The sequence below is a fragment of the Nuphar pumila genome, unplaced genomic scaffold, assembly GCF_984573655.1.
Source record: "Nuphar pumila unplaced genomic scaffold, dmNupPumi1.hap1.1 HAP1_SCAFFOLD_875, whole genome shotgun sequence".
Classification (NCBI taxonomy): domain Eukaryota; kingdom Viridiplantae; phylum Streptophyta; class Magnoliopsida; order Nymphaeales; family Nymphaeaceae; genus Nuphar; species Nuphar pumila.
In genome coordinates this window covers 2,523-16,920 of record NW_028323518.1, presented here as the reverse complement: position 1 = coordinate 16,920, position 14,398 = coordinate 2,523, and the positions used below count along the sequence as shown (strand labels likewise).

Below are 14,398 nucleotides of genomic sequence, written 5' to 3'. Positions count from 1 at the left end.
TGCAGCTTACGAAGCGACTATATACCGGTCCCATGTATGATCGACACCGGTGTGAGCCTGGCCTCACGAATGTTGTGTCCCCAGCTGGTTCCTGGTCTTCAGTAGTTCTTAGCAATTGTAGAATCACAGTCTAACGCACAGTGCATTCTCAAATTCAATTGGCTCTTGCACGGGACGACACAACTGCGTCCTTGCCGTTCCGTGGTAACCAACATAATGGCTCACAGGCTCCTTCAGGATCCAGAAGCAGACGGATGGGAACGCTCTGACTTTCCCATCGTCTGTGAGACCTGTTTAGGCCCTAATCCCTACGTTCGAATGCAACGGGTGCGTGCTTTGAGGCTTTTGCTCCCTGTGCTGCCTGTTTCCAAACAAATGGCACCACTTCTTGCAGCTGACCAGTGTGTTTGCGGAAGTCGTGCAAAGGATATTCATTTTGTAAGTTTCGAGTGAGTTTACTGACATGCATCGTTTCGCGCTCGCAGATGGAGTATGGCGCTGAGTGCCACATCTCTGGGCGACCGTACACAAAGTTCAGATGGCGTCCTGGCAACGACGCTCGTTACAAAGCCACCATCATCTGCCAAGAGGTTGCAAAGGCGAAGAACGTATGTCAGGTCTGCCTTCTAGACCTGGACTACAATCTGCCTGTGCAGGCCCGAGACGCAGCCATGAATGCCGTCGTGGAAGAGATACCAGAGAGTGATGTTGGGAAAGAATATGCATTAGCTTTGAAGGAATCCCAGGGCAATACAGAGTCCTCGTTCAGCACGGAGCGGCCCAATGATAGCATCCGTCTGCTGCAGCGTACCCAACCCTATTATCAGGTACGGTACTGCTCAGAACCCTGTCAACAGATGCTCGATTTTCCTGCTGCTCTACTGCGCACCAACTGGTATCTGGGCATTGCGTGCACAAAGTGACTATTTGAGGCTCATACGTTCGTGAGACGGTGATACGCCAACCAGGCATTCCGTGCTTGCTTGGATCCATGTTCTAGGCAGGCCAAACACATGCATTGCATTGTATTCACAACTTGCTTGCCGTTTGAGATGGACCTACGAGATGTGAAATAGTCGCCCTTGGTTGGTTTCAGATGACATTGAGCGCTTGATTTGCAGAGAAATCGTGCGCAAATCTGCTCATTCTTTGCCCGTGGGGAGTGCAAACGTGGTGCAGAGTGCCCGTACCGCCACGAGATGCCTTCTTCAGGGGAACTTGCCGAACAGAACATTCGGGACAGGTACTACGGAGTCAATGATCCTGTTGCAAAGAAGATGCTCAACCGCCTGGGAGAGCAGCAGCCAAAACTTCAGCCTCCAGAGGACAAGTCGATTATGACGCTGTACATCGGTGGGGTGCAAGAAGACTTCACGCAGGACGACGTGAAGGAGCCGTTTTACAAGTACGGCCAGATCAGCACACTGAAGCTTGTGCCTCATCGGAACTGCGCGTTTATCACCTTTGCATCTCGCGAGGTACGCTTCGCACGATTGCGGTAATCATTGGGGAGGGTGTTGAGAGGAATGCAGCTGGGTCATTATGACCACCATTGTATCGACCATTCAAGGTCATAGGCCACTTGCAGCAAAGATTAAACAGACGGCAGACAGGTATTCAGATTACAGGGCCAGCATCAATCAGGGCTTTTATGAACCCGCCTATCATCAGCGTCGTGCAACGCGGATGCACTATTAAAAGGCGCCTTCAGCGGCCTTCTTGACCGATATCTTTGACTTGTCTGCATATGTAAGAAGCAGAGGAGAGTACAAGATGTTATCGTCACGGTGATTGCAGGAAGCGGAGAAAGCAGCAGATGCCCTCAACGGACGCCTCGTCATCCGAGGTTCGCGCTGCAAGCTTCTTTGGGGCAAACCTCAACAGGCAAAGCTGCCAGATGGCGAGGGGGAGATTGCGGGGGGAGAGATTGCAGAGCCTGGCTCACAACCAAGTGCGTGCACTGCTCTTCACTGCTGCGCCCTGTTTGTCACCTGTGTTTGCAGTTTCGTTGGCTCGTTTAGTAGTTTTGGCATGACGAAGCATTTGAGCGTCCAAAGCCGATGTGATGCTGCTTGCTGTGCTGCATTGGCAATGTTCATTGATGAGTGATTTGCCTTGTGATGGAACATGGGATGAGTGATCAGTGATGTCCCTCAGGAGAGTTGACTTATCGACATCGGCAGTTGCAGGTGGCATGCCAGACTTTTTTGGGATTCCAGGCCAGCGTGCCCACACCCTTTACCCATCAATGGATCCCAGTCTTATGGGCACCAGCCTTGTGGAGGCGCGGCCATCAGACGGGGCTTCGGACCAGTCCAATGCTAAGCGGCAAAGGCTGGAGCCGCCTGGGTCGTCGGACATGGGACCCATGGGCGGCCAACCTCGGGTCATTCTGCCACCACCCATGGGAATGCTCGGGCCTCCGCCGGGATGGAGACCTCCTCTTGGTAGGCCGATGCCACCGCCTATGTTTGTGGGGGGACACGCGGAGCATGGAAGGGGAATGTTGCCCCCGCCGATGATGATGTTGCCAGGTGGACCGCCAAGGCCCATGATGATGGGCCCCCCGCCAGGAATGATGATGGCACCCCCACCATTTCGCCCTGGACCAGGGCCACCGCCGGGGGCACAATTTGGTGGGCCGCAAGTAGGCCAGCAGACCACGTGATGCATCTGCACCTGGATACAACTTTGCTTTGTCGGTGCTGAAGGGCTGTGTAAGTTGTTGCGTGCGTTCATGCGAGTTTGTGATGGCTCTGTGCTCCTGTCGTTTATGAGCTCCCAGTTCGATCCCAATTCTACCCAATCCTTGAGCCATCCGTCCATAGCATTGTCGATGACATCGACAAAGGTCATTCTGATAGGGTGCTGATCTATCTAGCGATATGCTTGTGAACATCGTGGTTGCTTCGTCAGGTAATTGGGCCGATGATCACTAGAGTCCCGACTGACAATGACGCCAGCGCATCCACGCCTTCTAAATGTCCGTAGTATCCGTTACATTGCGCAGAGGTAGCAAACGGTTGAGTGGCATCGGGTGTATCACCCCGTTCTCAGTATTTGCTGTGCACGCACGCTCGTCACACAGAGTTCTTGTTGTCCCTATACATCGTGAAGTACTGCTCATTTGTCAAAGATGGCGAAGCATCACCCGGATTTGATCATGTGCATGAAACAGCCTGGCATAGGTACGCGCTTCCTTGCTGAGATTCTGGCATGAATCGCAGGTACAAAAACAAGCTTCTGACCACTGATTCTGGTTGCAGCGATCGGGAGACTCTGCGAGAAATGTACGACTCCCAGTCCTCTTCAGTCTCGTCTTCTTTCAGCTCGTGATTGACCTGCCGTCTGCGTGTCGCTGACAAGGAAGACATCGAGACGAGAAGCAATAATTTGTGTCCTCGCATCGCGGCCTTGGTGATTTCAAGAATTCGATAGTTCCTGTGATTGTTCAGGTGATGGCAAATGCCCAATTTGTGATTCGTATGTGAGGCCCGCCACTTTGGTAAGGATTTGCGACGAATGCAACTACGGATCTTTTGAAGGGCGCTGCGTGATCTGCGGTGGAGTTGGCATTTCAGATGCTTATTTCTGCAAGGAATGCACCCTACAAGAGAAGGATGTACGTTTCCATGCATGTTTAACCTTCGAGACTGTTACCTTTGCGTACAAGAGGACCTGGAGGTCCTGCTTTATACATTATAATCTAAGGACAGCATGGCGAACAGGCAGCTTGGCTGGAAATGCAGGCGCAGTGCATGGTGCCAAGTCTGCTAGGGGTCCTGATGGTGTGAGTTTGGAACGGTTGACCAGAAGGTGGGGCAGTGTGTGCTTTGCATGGGAGCGCTCTGCTGGGTAGCATAAAGCTGCTTCTGGACTGGTGTGTGCGGTTCCTGTTGATTTTTGCATCTGCAATCGCCAACATCGATGGCGTTGCGTTTCGAATGCAAGATGGGCATTGCTTCAGCCTGATCTTGTTCTGATGTGTGCGTAGCAACCTATGCAACATGCGGGTACAGATGATTGCAGGATCTGACAGACCCACTGTCCTGCAGCGCAGGGTAATCATTTGTGAATCCTGGTTGCTGTGTAAGCTGCTCGTATGTCGAACGCCGCATTGCCTATTTGACGCGCGAATGCATGATGAACACGTGGCTGTCGCTCCATATTCATGCATCCTTTTCATGCACAATCTAGGCCAGTTGTTGACAGCGGTTGCCTGAGTGCAGCGTGATGGGTGTTGCAAGATCATCAATTTGGGTTCAGCGAAGACAGATCTGTTCTATGAGAGGAAGAAATACGGCTTCAAACAGAGATAACATGTTGCGCCATGCATGGCATGGCGTACCACGGCGTTCTCTCAAGGTTAGTGTACCGAGCGCGTCAACCCGCCAACCTTCAGGTGGCAAGGGCATACTTTCTTTCAGCAAACTTCTTCATCTTTCAATGCACCGCCGGCTCAGTCGACTAAATCAATGCAACAGTGTGAATTGCCGGCACTAAGGGGTGTTCTTGCATAGTCAGCAGCCAGTTGCAAGGCTTGCAGCGTGTGCCCATGAAGAGTTTGTATCATAGCATGAAGTGCAGGACACCAGGATCCTTGTTGGTGATGCTGTCAGGCCAGCCTATAATCTGCACAGATACGACGTGCGGATGTATACATTGTGCTGCATCATTGAGGATGCGGCCGTGCATTCAGCCTGTGTTTCATGGTGTACACGGTGCATACGGTAGCGTTGTAAGAAGATACATCATCGTCAAAGCTCATACCGTTGTTATCTGGCCAATTATGCACTTCTGCCTCTCCTTTCATACATGCCATGAGTTGCCAGCCTGAGCATTCCAGAGCTACTTAATTGCCTTTTTGACTCAGACCATCTGGTGTACCACGGTCGTTGCATCCGATCTTGCAGACTTGAACTTGCCAACCCCTCTTTTCCTTTGACTGCCTACGGTTGGTGCCCTTTTACATGCTCCTGGGACGCTCAACTCCGACCAGCAACCATTGCAATGCAGCGGGTATCAAGGGCCAATGCAGTGACTTTTCGGGACTGTTTGCTTGGTACTTAGCACCTGTTGCTTGGAGTCGAATGAGGAGTGTAGATGTGTAATGGACTGTGAAAGGACATGGATGCCTTCCTGGCGTAATTTTTCATGCATGCACCAAACAAACAGGATTCTCGTCCAACTTCATCCACAAGACACCATAGCCAGGTACGAAAGGGTGCAAGCAACCAGACTCTTGCCCCACTGCAGCACGCAGACGTCAAGTCCTAAGCTTTTGCATACAAAATTCTGAAACAGAAACCAAAAATATGTCTCTTGCGTTGCTCATAAAACGCATCTTGATTGACAAGCAATGCATTCCTCTGCTTATGCCCCGTGCTTGGGCACAAGAGCAGGTCATGCGAGAACGGCATGTTGTGAAACATGTTGGCCATGTAAAGCATCAGTAGCGGGTGATGAGGAGTTCGTTCCAATCACAGGACAAGACCAACGGTGGACTTACATTAATCACATGTAACACGCATTTACATGGAAGCGCTCAGGTTCATGTATTGCTTCATAGAAAGCGCCAGTCGTCACATACAAACCCTGTAGACAGAGGCGATGTTGAAGCGTCAAAGGTCCACAGAACGGCCCACTTGATAAAACATGCATTGAAGTCAATAACACGCAAACAAAACCCTGGTGGGCCAATTCACTCCACACCTGTAGATCTATCCCGCTGCTACTGCTGCTTGCTGTATAAGGCTGATACTGTCCCCCTTCAACAATATCCTTCCCAAAGGCTTCTTTATGTTCTTAGCTGCATTTACCTCCTCCGCTTCGTCCAAAACGAGGTTCATGTACTCATCTAAGCCGATAATGCGACCTTCCATCCGAAGATCTGTCTGGTCGTAAAGCCATAACTGCACCCTTGTGCCGTGTTGCAGTAAACGAAAGATAATATTGATCGGTTGGGTCATCATGCGCTGCACCCTCTGCGGGGCTGCGTCTGCGGTCGCCATAGCTGAGGTCGATTTGTCTGGGACTCAACTCGGGGATGCTGGAGCAGGACGCTTTGTGCGAATAACAGAGAACGCAGAGAGTATGAAGTGGAAAGTCCCAACAAAGGCAGATGACATTGCCATAACATGCCCTGCCCCTACGGTGAACATTACCTGCTCCCTGAAGCAACTAATGGCACTCCCATGCTCGAGGGTGGCGGGTAGCATCCACGCACTTCATCAGTACCGGTATTGGTATGCTGCAAGCAGGCATTCGTGTTTTCACGGCTGTGTGGAGAGGCACAGCTGCCGCCAAGCTGTTACTACCAAGGTTTTGGGGCTGCTAGGCCCAGACAACAGGCGCTTCTCCAAGGGTCTGTCCTGGGCAAACATCAGGAACGTTGCAGCACCCGTCACCACCCCAGTCAAGCGCCCAAAGTAATTTTCCAGTGAATAGATAATGAACTTGCCAATGCAACCTTGCATGCCACTTCCGCATCACACGGAGTGGCATGCAAGGTTGACATCGTTGGCGATCGTTGGGGACGATCGCAACGACTTCGGGGTCTCATAGTCATGGGGCAATGCAGCGGGTTGCATGCCATAGCCGTTTGGTTTAATAGAGCTATGGGATCGTTTCTGAAAGTAGCTTCACCAGAACCTGTTGTTGCACATAGGTAGGACGTGCTGCCCAAGGCACCAGTGGCTGTCGGATCGTCAGCGACCCGGTGGCGGTGGCGAGGCCAGCCAAAGCTAAGAAACAAACATTCGACCAATCCGCTGGAAAGTAATTGAATCCCACACATACACCATGTGTCATGAGATGCTCTGCTTACAGAGGAATTCGCATCACCAGGCCGCTGACCATGCTGGATGGTCACGCTATGGCCATAGAGCCGGGAAGTCCACCCTATGATGGGCAGGCGCTCTACGAAACATGTCTGGAAATTCTCACTACGCAAACTTGACGGTCATCTGGAGAAACAGGATCTTCTGAGGGGCCTGCCAGCATTTTGCATGGCGTGTCATAAGAACAATAGCTACTGGGTTTGTTCAGAGCCCGGTGAATCATGTATCCCCTGGCAAGCTGTGGATGCTGTGGGAGACTATCCTGCCCTTGAGCGCTCAATTTCCATAACAGCTTGTTGAGAGCCATTTATCCTCCCAAATTATCACTGTGGACATCAGATCATCTGCCAACTTCTGTACTGGCCGCTCTCATTTCAGTCGGGTTGTTTCCTTCCTCAGGGATACGAAGGCATACCACTCCTGTGGGGCCTTGTGCACATTGCCTGGTTGTAAGATTGCTTGTTCTTTAAGAGTAATACATGGCGACCAATGCTCCACTTTAAGGAGCTCTAATAGAGCAGTGCGCTTGTTCCCAACCATGGAGTATGCCACCCTGACAATCATGTCTGTGATCTGAGTGCAACAAGGTAACCACTCGGTCCATTTGTCATTGCAACTCCTGCCAGCCAGTCCTCTACCAGATCTTGGCAAACTTTGGCAGTGTTTGCAATCATGCGTTGTCTGTCCAGGGATGCATACGCAGTATCATGCCCAACTTTCTACAGGGGGGTTTACAGCATGCAGCAAATGAAAATCCTGGTAGCCAATAATGCAATAACAGGTCTAGGCTTTTAGAGTCAATGACGCACCACACCGTAACACACATGTGAACATGATGTTGCGGCATTTAGATCTACCAAATGCACCACCTCACAATGCTTCGGACGTGCAGTGATCAGCTCAATGCTGTCTCAACAATATGCCTTTGGACCTCTGTCCCAACCCAGGGAGATGACAAGAAAATGACAGGTAACGAGGAGTCAGACAATGTACACAACGTGTGGCATTGCATGATGATGTCTGTCTTATCTCGTTTGGAAAAGACACATCACCTTAAGCAGAAGTTCTATACATGCTAGCAAGCTTGATGTGCTGGGTCACAGACCATGCACACACAGGTGCACCTACACGTAAACCTAGGGAGGGCAATAGCAAACTTTCAGCTCAGGGCTTGTCAGTGTCTTATTCATTTGGTCGACCGCTTGCAACCGTACAGCGTGCTGGAGTGCAGAAGTGAGCTGCGCAAAAGCTGTTATCGCCATGTCTACCGCCGGGCGCGCACAACGCTGAGGGAGACGCTCGGCGGGGAAATTGCAAGAGGCAGGTCCAACGCCGCAGACAAGCAGTCTTCCTGCGTCCGCGCTAGGTGGCAGATGCCATCACCTGTCCTCAACGTTGCAACCACATCGGCTGCTGCCAAAGCTGCGGGTCCGTTTGCTGACTGCTGCACCAGCTTCATGACTTCTATGGTGCACTGCTCTGTCTGCTTGGCACATACCTGCATGAGAAGCACAGCATTGAAACCCGGCCGCATTCCACTGTGGAGAACATGCCTGGGAAAGGTATCTCAGTGTGAAGCCATGCTCCAAGGGGGAGACGCATCAAGATTTGTAGTGCACATGTTGGGATCTGTCTCAGGCAGGCGGTAGTAAGCACGAGTAGTAAACCGCATTCAATTCAATTGCCATGGCATGATCCCCCTTAGTCGTCATGCCCAGCGAAGGGTCCATTGTTTGACAGGAATAGAAGTGTCCAGGTCTGGCAGGCGCGATGCGCATCATTCACAAAGTCAGCTGACTTCCGCTTTAAGGGCAAGCATGCAATCCGGGCACACCTGCTAGAAGGGCAAGCAGGCGAACCACAGAAAGTCACAGGATCAGTAGTCGCAGACAAACTATAAACTAGAGTACCCCGGTACAAGCACATAATGCAGTTATCCAGATCGCTGGAAGTACGGTCCACTACATAGCAGCATGCTTACAGGCCATGGCCTGGATGTGACAAAACAACATACAGTGGCGCAGTGATGATACAATAGGCAGTGAACATACCTGAATGACTCTCCTCAAGTCCTTGGAGCAAGTGAGGGAGAGGTTCACGGCCTTGTGCTGAAGCATGAAGCTCAATTTGCCGCATGTGTCCTGAAGCGATCGTTCGCACTCATCCTCGGCCTTATCAGCCAGATACAAGAGCTTGCCAGTAGCGCACATCATCCATTCATGGAGGACACTGCTCAGAGATTGCCTGCCAGTGCCCAGTGACCCACTGTTCCTGCACAGGCGCGGAGCATCAACATGTAGCACACTCATCGGCGCAAGCGCATTGGAACACTTCATTCATCGCTACGGAGCAGAAGTTTCCCGAAATAGCAAGTGGTGCCTTGTAGTTGCAACACGGACACAGCATGCTGAATGCCATGCAAGTTATGTGAGGGCATCACGAGGTTGGCCTTTGTCGTCTCAGCTGCATAAACGACTACGTAAAGAAAGCACAGCATCAGTCATTGCATTCGTTGTGAGATGACCATGCCATGTGTGCATAACAAACATCTGCACCGAGTCACCTCAGAGGGCGTTTCTGGCAGATCAGCCTCTCTGACTTATCAGTGAACCTAACAATAGGATGCTGACGTGAGAAAATTGCATGGTTGGAAGAGGGAGAACGCACAGGTATGATAAGCTAACGGAGCAAGTAGCAGCTGCCTGGCTCCAGACGCAACCCGACAGTCGCTGCACTCCGGCGATGGGCATCGGGAAACCCTCTAAGCTCTTCTTGCGGTCAGCAACGCTTAGGCTGCTACTTGAGAGCCGCCGTGAAAAGTATGAGCCAACGTCATACGAATAGCCAGGTGCCAACGCTCCATATCCGTACGGCCCATAGGTGGGAACCGTGTACTCACCGTATGAGTAAGACCCATAATTGCCGTCGACACTGGGGCCATAGCTTGGAGCTTCATAGCTGCCATACGAGTAACCTGCTCCAGATGCTCCATACCCATAGACCCCCGTCGAAGGAGGACTGGCTCCGTAGTACAGGCCAGCTGCTGGGCCATAACCGCCGTATAAGGCAGTGATTGTGCTTCCCAAATCCAGCAGTTTTCGGCCGTACCCATAGCCAGGAGTCGCGTAGCTGCCGTATGAGTAGCCTGGTGATGATGTGCCATACTCGTAGGACCCAGGAGCGGTATAGCTAGGCACTGCGTAGTTGCCGTATGAATAGCCTGGTGATGCGACCCCGTACCCGTAGACCCCAGTAGACGGAGGAGCGGATCCATAGTAGACACCAACTGCTGGGCCATAACCGCCGTACAAAGCCGCAAATGCACTTCCAGTATCCAGCAACTTCCGGCCGTAGCTGGAAAGCGAGTAGGTGCCATATGAGTAGCCTGGTGATGATACCCCATACCCATATACTCCTGGACCTTCGTAGCTGCCATATGAGTAGCCTGGTGATGTGACCCCGTACCCGTAGACGCCAGTGGGTGGAGGTGTGGATCCGTAATACACACCAGCTGCCGAGCCGTAGCCGCCGTACAAAGCCGCAAATGCACTCCCAGCATCCAACAGTTTCCGGCCGTAGCTGGGTAGCGCGTAGCTGCCGTATGAATAGCCTGGTGATGATGCCCCATACCCATATACTCCTGGACCTGCGTAGTTGCCGTATGAGTAGCCTGGTGATGATGCTCCATACCCATATACTCCCGGACCTGCGTAGCTGCCATATGAGTAGCCTGGTGATGCGACCCCGTACCCGTAGACGCCAGTGGACGGAGAGGTGGATCCGTAATACACACCAACTGCCGGGCCATAGCCGCCGTACAGAGCTGCAAACGCACTTCCAGCATCCAGTAGCTTCCGGCCATAGCTGGGTGGCGAGTAGCTACCATATGAGTATCCTGGTGACGATGCTCCATAGCCATATGCTGCTGGACCTGCATAGCTGCCGTATGAGTAGCTTGGTGATGGGACCCCATACCCGTAGATGCCAGTGGATGGAGGGGTGGATCCGTAATAGATGCCAGCTGCCGAGCCATAACCGCCGTACAGAGCCGCAAACGCACTTCCAGCATCCAACAGCTTCCGGCCGTAGCTGGGAAGTGCGTAGCTGCCATATGAGTAGCCTGGTGATGATGCCCCATACCCATATACTCCCGGACCTGCGTAGCTGCCATATGAGTAGCCTGGCGATGCGACCCCATACCCGTAGACGCCAGTGGATGGAGGGGTGGATCCGTAATAAACACCAACTGCTGGGCCATAGCCGCCATACAAAGCTGCAAACGCACTTCCAGCATCCAGTAGCTTCCGGCCATAGCTGGGTAGCGAGTAGCTACCATATGAGTATCCTGGTGACGATGCTCCATAGCCATATGCTGCTGGACCTGCATAGCTGCCGTATGAGTAGCTTGGTGATGGGACCCCATACCCGTAGATGCCAGTGGATGGAGGGGTGGATCCGTAATGGATGCCAGCTGCCGAGCCATAACCGCCGTACAGAGCCGCAAACGCACTTCCAGCATCCAACAGCTTCCGGCCGTAGCTGGGAAGTGCGTAGCTGCCATATGAGTAGCCTGGGGATGATGCCCCATACCCATATGCCGCGGGACGTGCGTAGCTGCCGTATGAGTAGCTTGGTGATGCGACCCCGTACCCGTAGGTCCCAGGAGCTGTGTAGCTACCATACACATAGCCTGGAGTTGTTTCCACGTACCCGTAAACCCCAGCAGGCAGAGGGGAGGCTCCATAGTACAGGCCAGCTGCCTGGCCATAGCCGCCATACAAGGCAGTGAATGTGCTTCCGGCATCCAGCAGTTTTCGGCCATAGCCGTAGCTGGGAAGCGCGTAATCACCATATCCGTAGCCTGATGAAGGTGTCTCGTAAGCGCCGTAGCTGGAAAGTGCATAGTCCCCATATCCGTAGCCAGATGATGGTGTTTCGTAACCGTCGTAGCTGGGAAGTGCATAGTCACCATATCCGTAGCCAGATGGTCGTGTCTCGTAACCGCCGTAGCTGGGAAGCTCATAGTCACCATATCCATAGCCAAATGATGGTGCCTCATAAACACCGTAGCTGGGCATTGTATAGTCACCATATCCATAGTCGGGAACTTGCGTCCCGTACACGCCATACGCACCATAGCCGTACACAGCATAGGCACCGTACTGGCCAGCATCCTGCAAAGTTCATTAGCGAGAGGTTTCCGTGTCTCCTATAGTTGTGGCTGTTCACTATGCTGGATCTTTCACAAGACAGACGCGTGTCCCATTACATCTACACGGATAGCCGCGAGGTGCATGTGGAGATATTGTGCCAACAGAGGACAAAAGTCGCACACTGCAGTGAGCTGATCATTCATTCAAAAGCAATTTGAGCCCTGCATGGGAACTGGACTCCATTTACTGCATGACCGCTCTTTAGCGATTTCTTTAAATTTGTGAATATTGAAGCTCGACATAGCCATCATAGGCCACTGTGCAGCCGTGTAGGTGCGGCAGGGCTGGATGCGTGTGATGGTCAAGCAACTCTATGGAAGTGGCTTAGATGCAGTGCAACATGCATCCGTCTGCCAGTACAAAGTTTCCTTGCATTCAGCTCCCAAGGTAGCGCTCCTGATGATGATGATGTATGTTCTTACAACACTACTGCATCCACATGGACATTGGCAACTCCAAGAACTACATGGGATTCAGTGCTATCTGACAGGAACATAGATGGACACAGATTATGCCTTTGTTGACATACACTTTGTGTGGCATCGCACTAGGGCATTGATAGGCGGGAAGGTCCTGGTCAGATAACTAATGTTGACCGGTTCGGGGTACCGCACACACATTGGTATGAGACCGTATGTCGCAGTTTCCTGAACCTGTCCACAATGAGCATGGGTGTACCTGCCGCTTGTGCCCGTGCATATATATGTGCTTCGGCCTCGGTCATCAATCCGCAACGGCACCTACCATTATCGCTGCTCGCCATCAGTGAGGTGGACAGTCCGATCCAATGTCCTAGGACGGCTGTTCCTATTGTGATACAGTTCTTCCATGAACAATGCATCGAACACAGTGCCAGTGTACATCCATCATACCAGCACGGTTGTTACGTGTGAATGACGTCTGGAAAGCGCACCACTGATTGGCCCGGGAGTGGCCGGCATTGGGCATACCAGCTATCAAGTTCGATGCACTCGCTCCCACCACAGCATCCTGGAACCTCGTTTACGGTGCACTTTTCCCATAGGGAGATGCACTGGGTCTGCATGCAGCATGGGATCAGAAAGGGTTGTCTGTGTTGGTGGCTAAGATGTGCACTGGCACGACGACTGTTTCGCTGCAGCCAGGCGATGACGACATCTTTGCAACACAACCACATCTACATGGTCCCTGGCAACATGTACATGACACGAAAGGACGATTGCCTGGAATTTCATATGTGCCGACATAGTGCGCGCCATGCCGCATTCAGCAGGCTAGCACCATGCATCCTTCTTGGGAGGTGTCTACGGCATAAGAATGCATCAGCATTTGGAAAGCCAACTTATCCTTTTCCCTCGAAGAATCATTCAGCAAACATTGGAACAGCCAGGCGAAAACTTCGCCTGAGCCTATGTTGACTTTTGGGACCCCACCCTGCATCGCCTTCTAAACTTCCTTTCTCACTTCCTTTGCATCATTGATTTGGAAGCAGCATTCGTTTGATGACAAATTTTGCGGAGCACTGCTTGTGGACAGACTTTTCATGACAAGCCCCAAACGGTATGAGCCCTCCTCATTTGAACATCCGCACCTCTTGCGTTCCGCTGTCGGGCGGCGATAATGGACTTGGAAAGCTGCCAGCAAGAACTCCAGCCAAATCGGCGCGTACTACAACATTGTTCAGCGCCAAGCCTGCCAGGGTGGCCAGGCAGAGCACTGACATTATTTGGGTGTGCATCGCTGTCTGCCGTCCAGCTTCGCTTATTCAGAGGGGTGGGCGGAGGCGCCGCCTGCCTGCACCAACGCATGATGCGATGAATTGCTAACCAACAGATGGTGGTGCAGTGTTTAGTGAAATCACGTTGAAGGCTGCGCCACATAATGCACGGTGTAACTCACAGGTACTGCAGCCTCTTTGGACATTGCAGGTAGGCACCTTGCAATTACTGAAAGCAGCTAGGAGTCTGCAGACCCAGTATGTATGCGGAGTCTGCAGGCTCTGGGCCCATGTCAACATGGTGCATCAGTTCCAGCACCTTTGCAAACCACGAGCGATTATGATGTCGAAGCCAGATCAAATGAGGCCTAATCATCAAGTGAAAATGTTTCTGTATTTACATGCGCCAAATGAAAACGAAACCCTCTTCCCTTATAGCGTCGTGGTTACCACGTGCAACTTGGAGTTGCCGATGCCCATGTGAATGCGTAACAATGCAGCCTCAAATTTGAGGCTGCATTATGATGCAAAATGGATGACAGAGACATGAGCTGCAACAGTGACAGAGCACAGCGTCTTAGGCCTCAGCATGGCCTTCAGAGAGCCAGTTCTTCATTCCCTGCAGCTTTGGAACTTTATTTCGAAACTTG

The 14,398-nt window shown here is 52.0% G+C and overlaps 2 protein-coding genes across 2 annotated transcripts; both read left to right on the top strand.

Annotated features, from left to right (window-relative positions):
* Nucleotides 1–216: 216 nt before the first annotated feature.
* On the top strand, nt 217–2,109 carry LOC149809708 (zinc finger CCCH domain-containing protein 25-like). Its single transcript, XM_089994675.1, has 4 exons — nt 217–327; nt 486–827; nt 1,122–1,478; nt 1,798–2,109. The coding sequence occupies exons 1-4, from the start codon at nt 217–219 to the stop codon at nt 2,107–2,109; spliced, it is 1,122 nt and encodes a 373-aa protein (XP_089850801.1).
* Nucleotides 2,110–3,136: 1,027 nt separating this feature from the next.
* Nucleotides 3,137–4,319, top strand: LOC149809707 (PHD finger-like domain-containing protein 5A). Its single transcript, XM_089994674.1, has 4 exons — nt 3,137–3,188; nt 3,267–3,290; nt 3,456–3,622; nt 4,230–4,319. Exons 1-4 carry the CDS (start codon nt 3,137–3,139, stop codon nt 4,317–4,319), a joined length of 333 nt encoding a protein of 110 aa, XP_089850800.1.
* The last annotated feature ends 10,079 nt before the right edge of the window (nt 4,320–14,398 follow it).

What these genes read in the sequence shown, in the direction of transcription:
- LOC149809708 (XM_089994675.1), top strand. Translation starts at nt 217, where the DNA reads ATGGCTCACAGGCTCCTTCAGGATCCAGAAGCAGACGGATGGGAACGC. An exon ending in CCTACGTTCGAATGCAACGG is followed by an intron (nt 328 to 485) that starts GTGCGTGCTTTG and finishes TCGCGCTCGCAG; the next exon opens with ATGGAGTATGGCGCTGAGTG. An exon ending in GTACCCAACCCTATTATCAG is followed by an intron (nt 828 to 1,121) that starts GTACGGTACTGC and finishes CTTGATTTGCAG; the next exon opens with AGAAATCGTGCGCAAATCTG.
- LOC149809707 (XM_089994674.1), top strand. Translation starts at nt 3,137, where the DNA reads ATGGCGAAGCATCACCCGGATTTGATCATGTGCATGAAACAGCCTGGC. An exon ending in CATGAAACAGCCTGGCATAG is followed by an intron (nt 3,189 to 3,266) that starts GTACGCGCTTCC and finishes TTCTGGTTGCAG; the next exon opens with CGATCGGGAGACTCTGCGAG. An exon ending in CGGGAGACTCTGCGAGAAAT is followed by an intron (nt 3,291 to 3,455) that starts GTACGACTCCCA and finishes GTGATTGTTCAG; the next exon opens with GTGATGGCAAATGCCCAATT.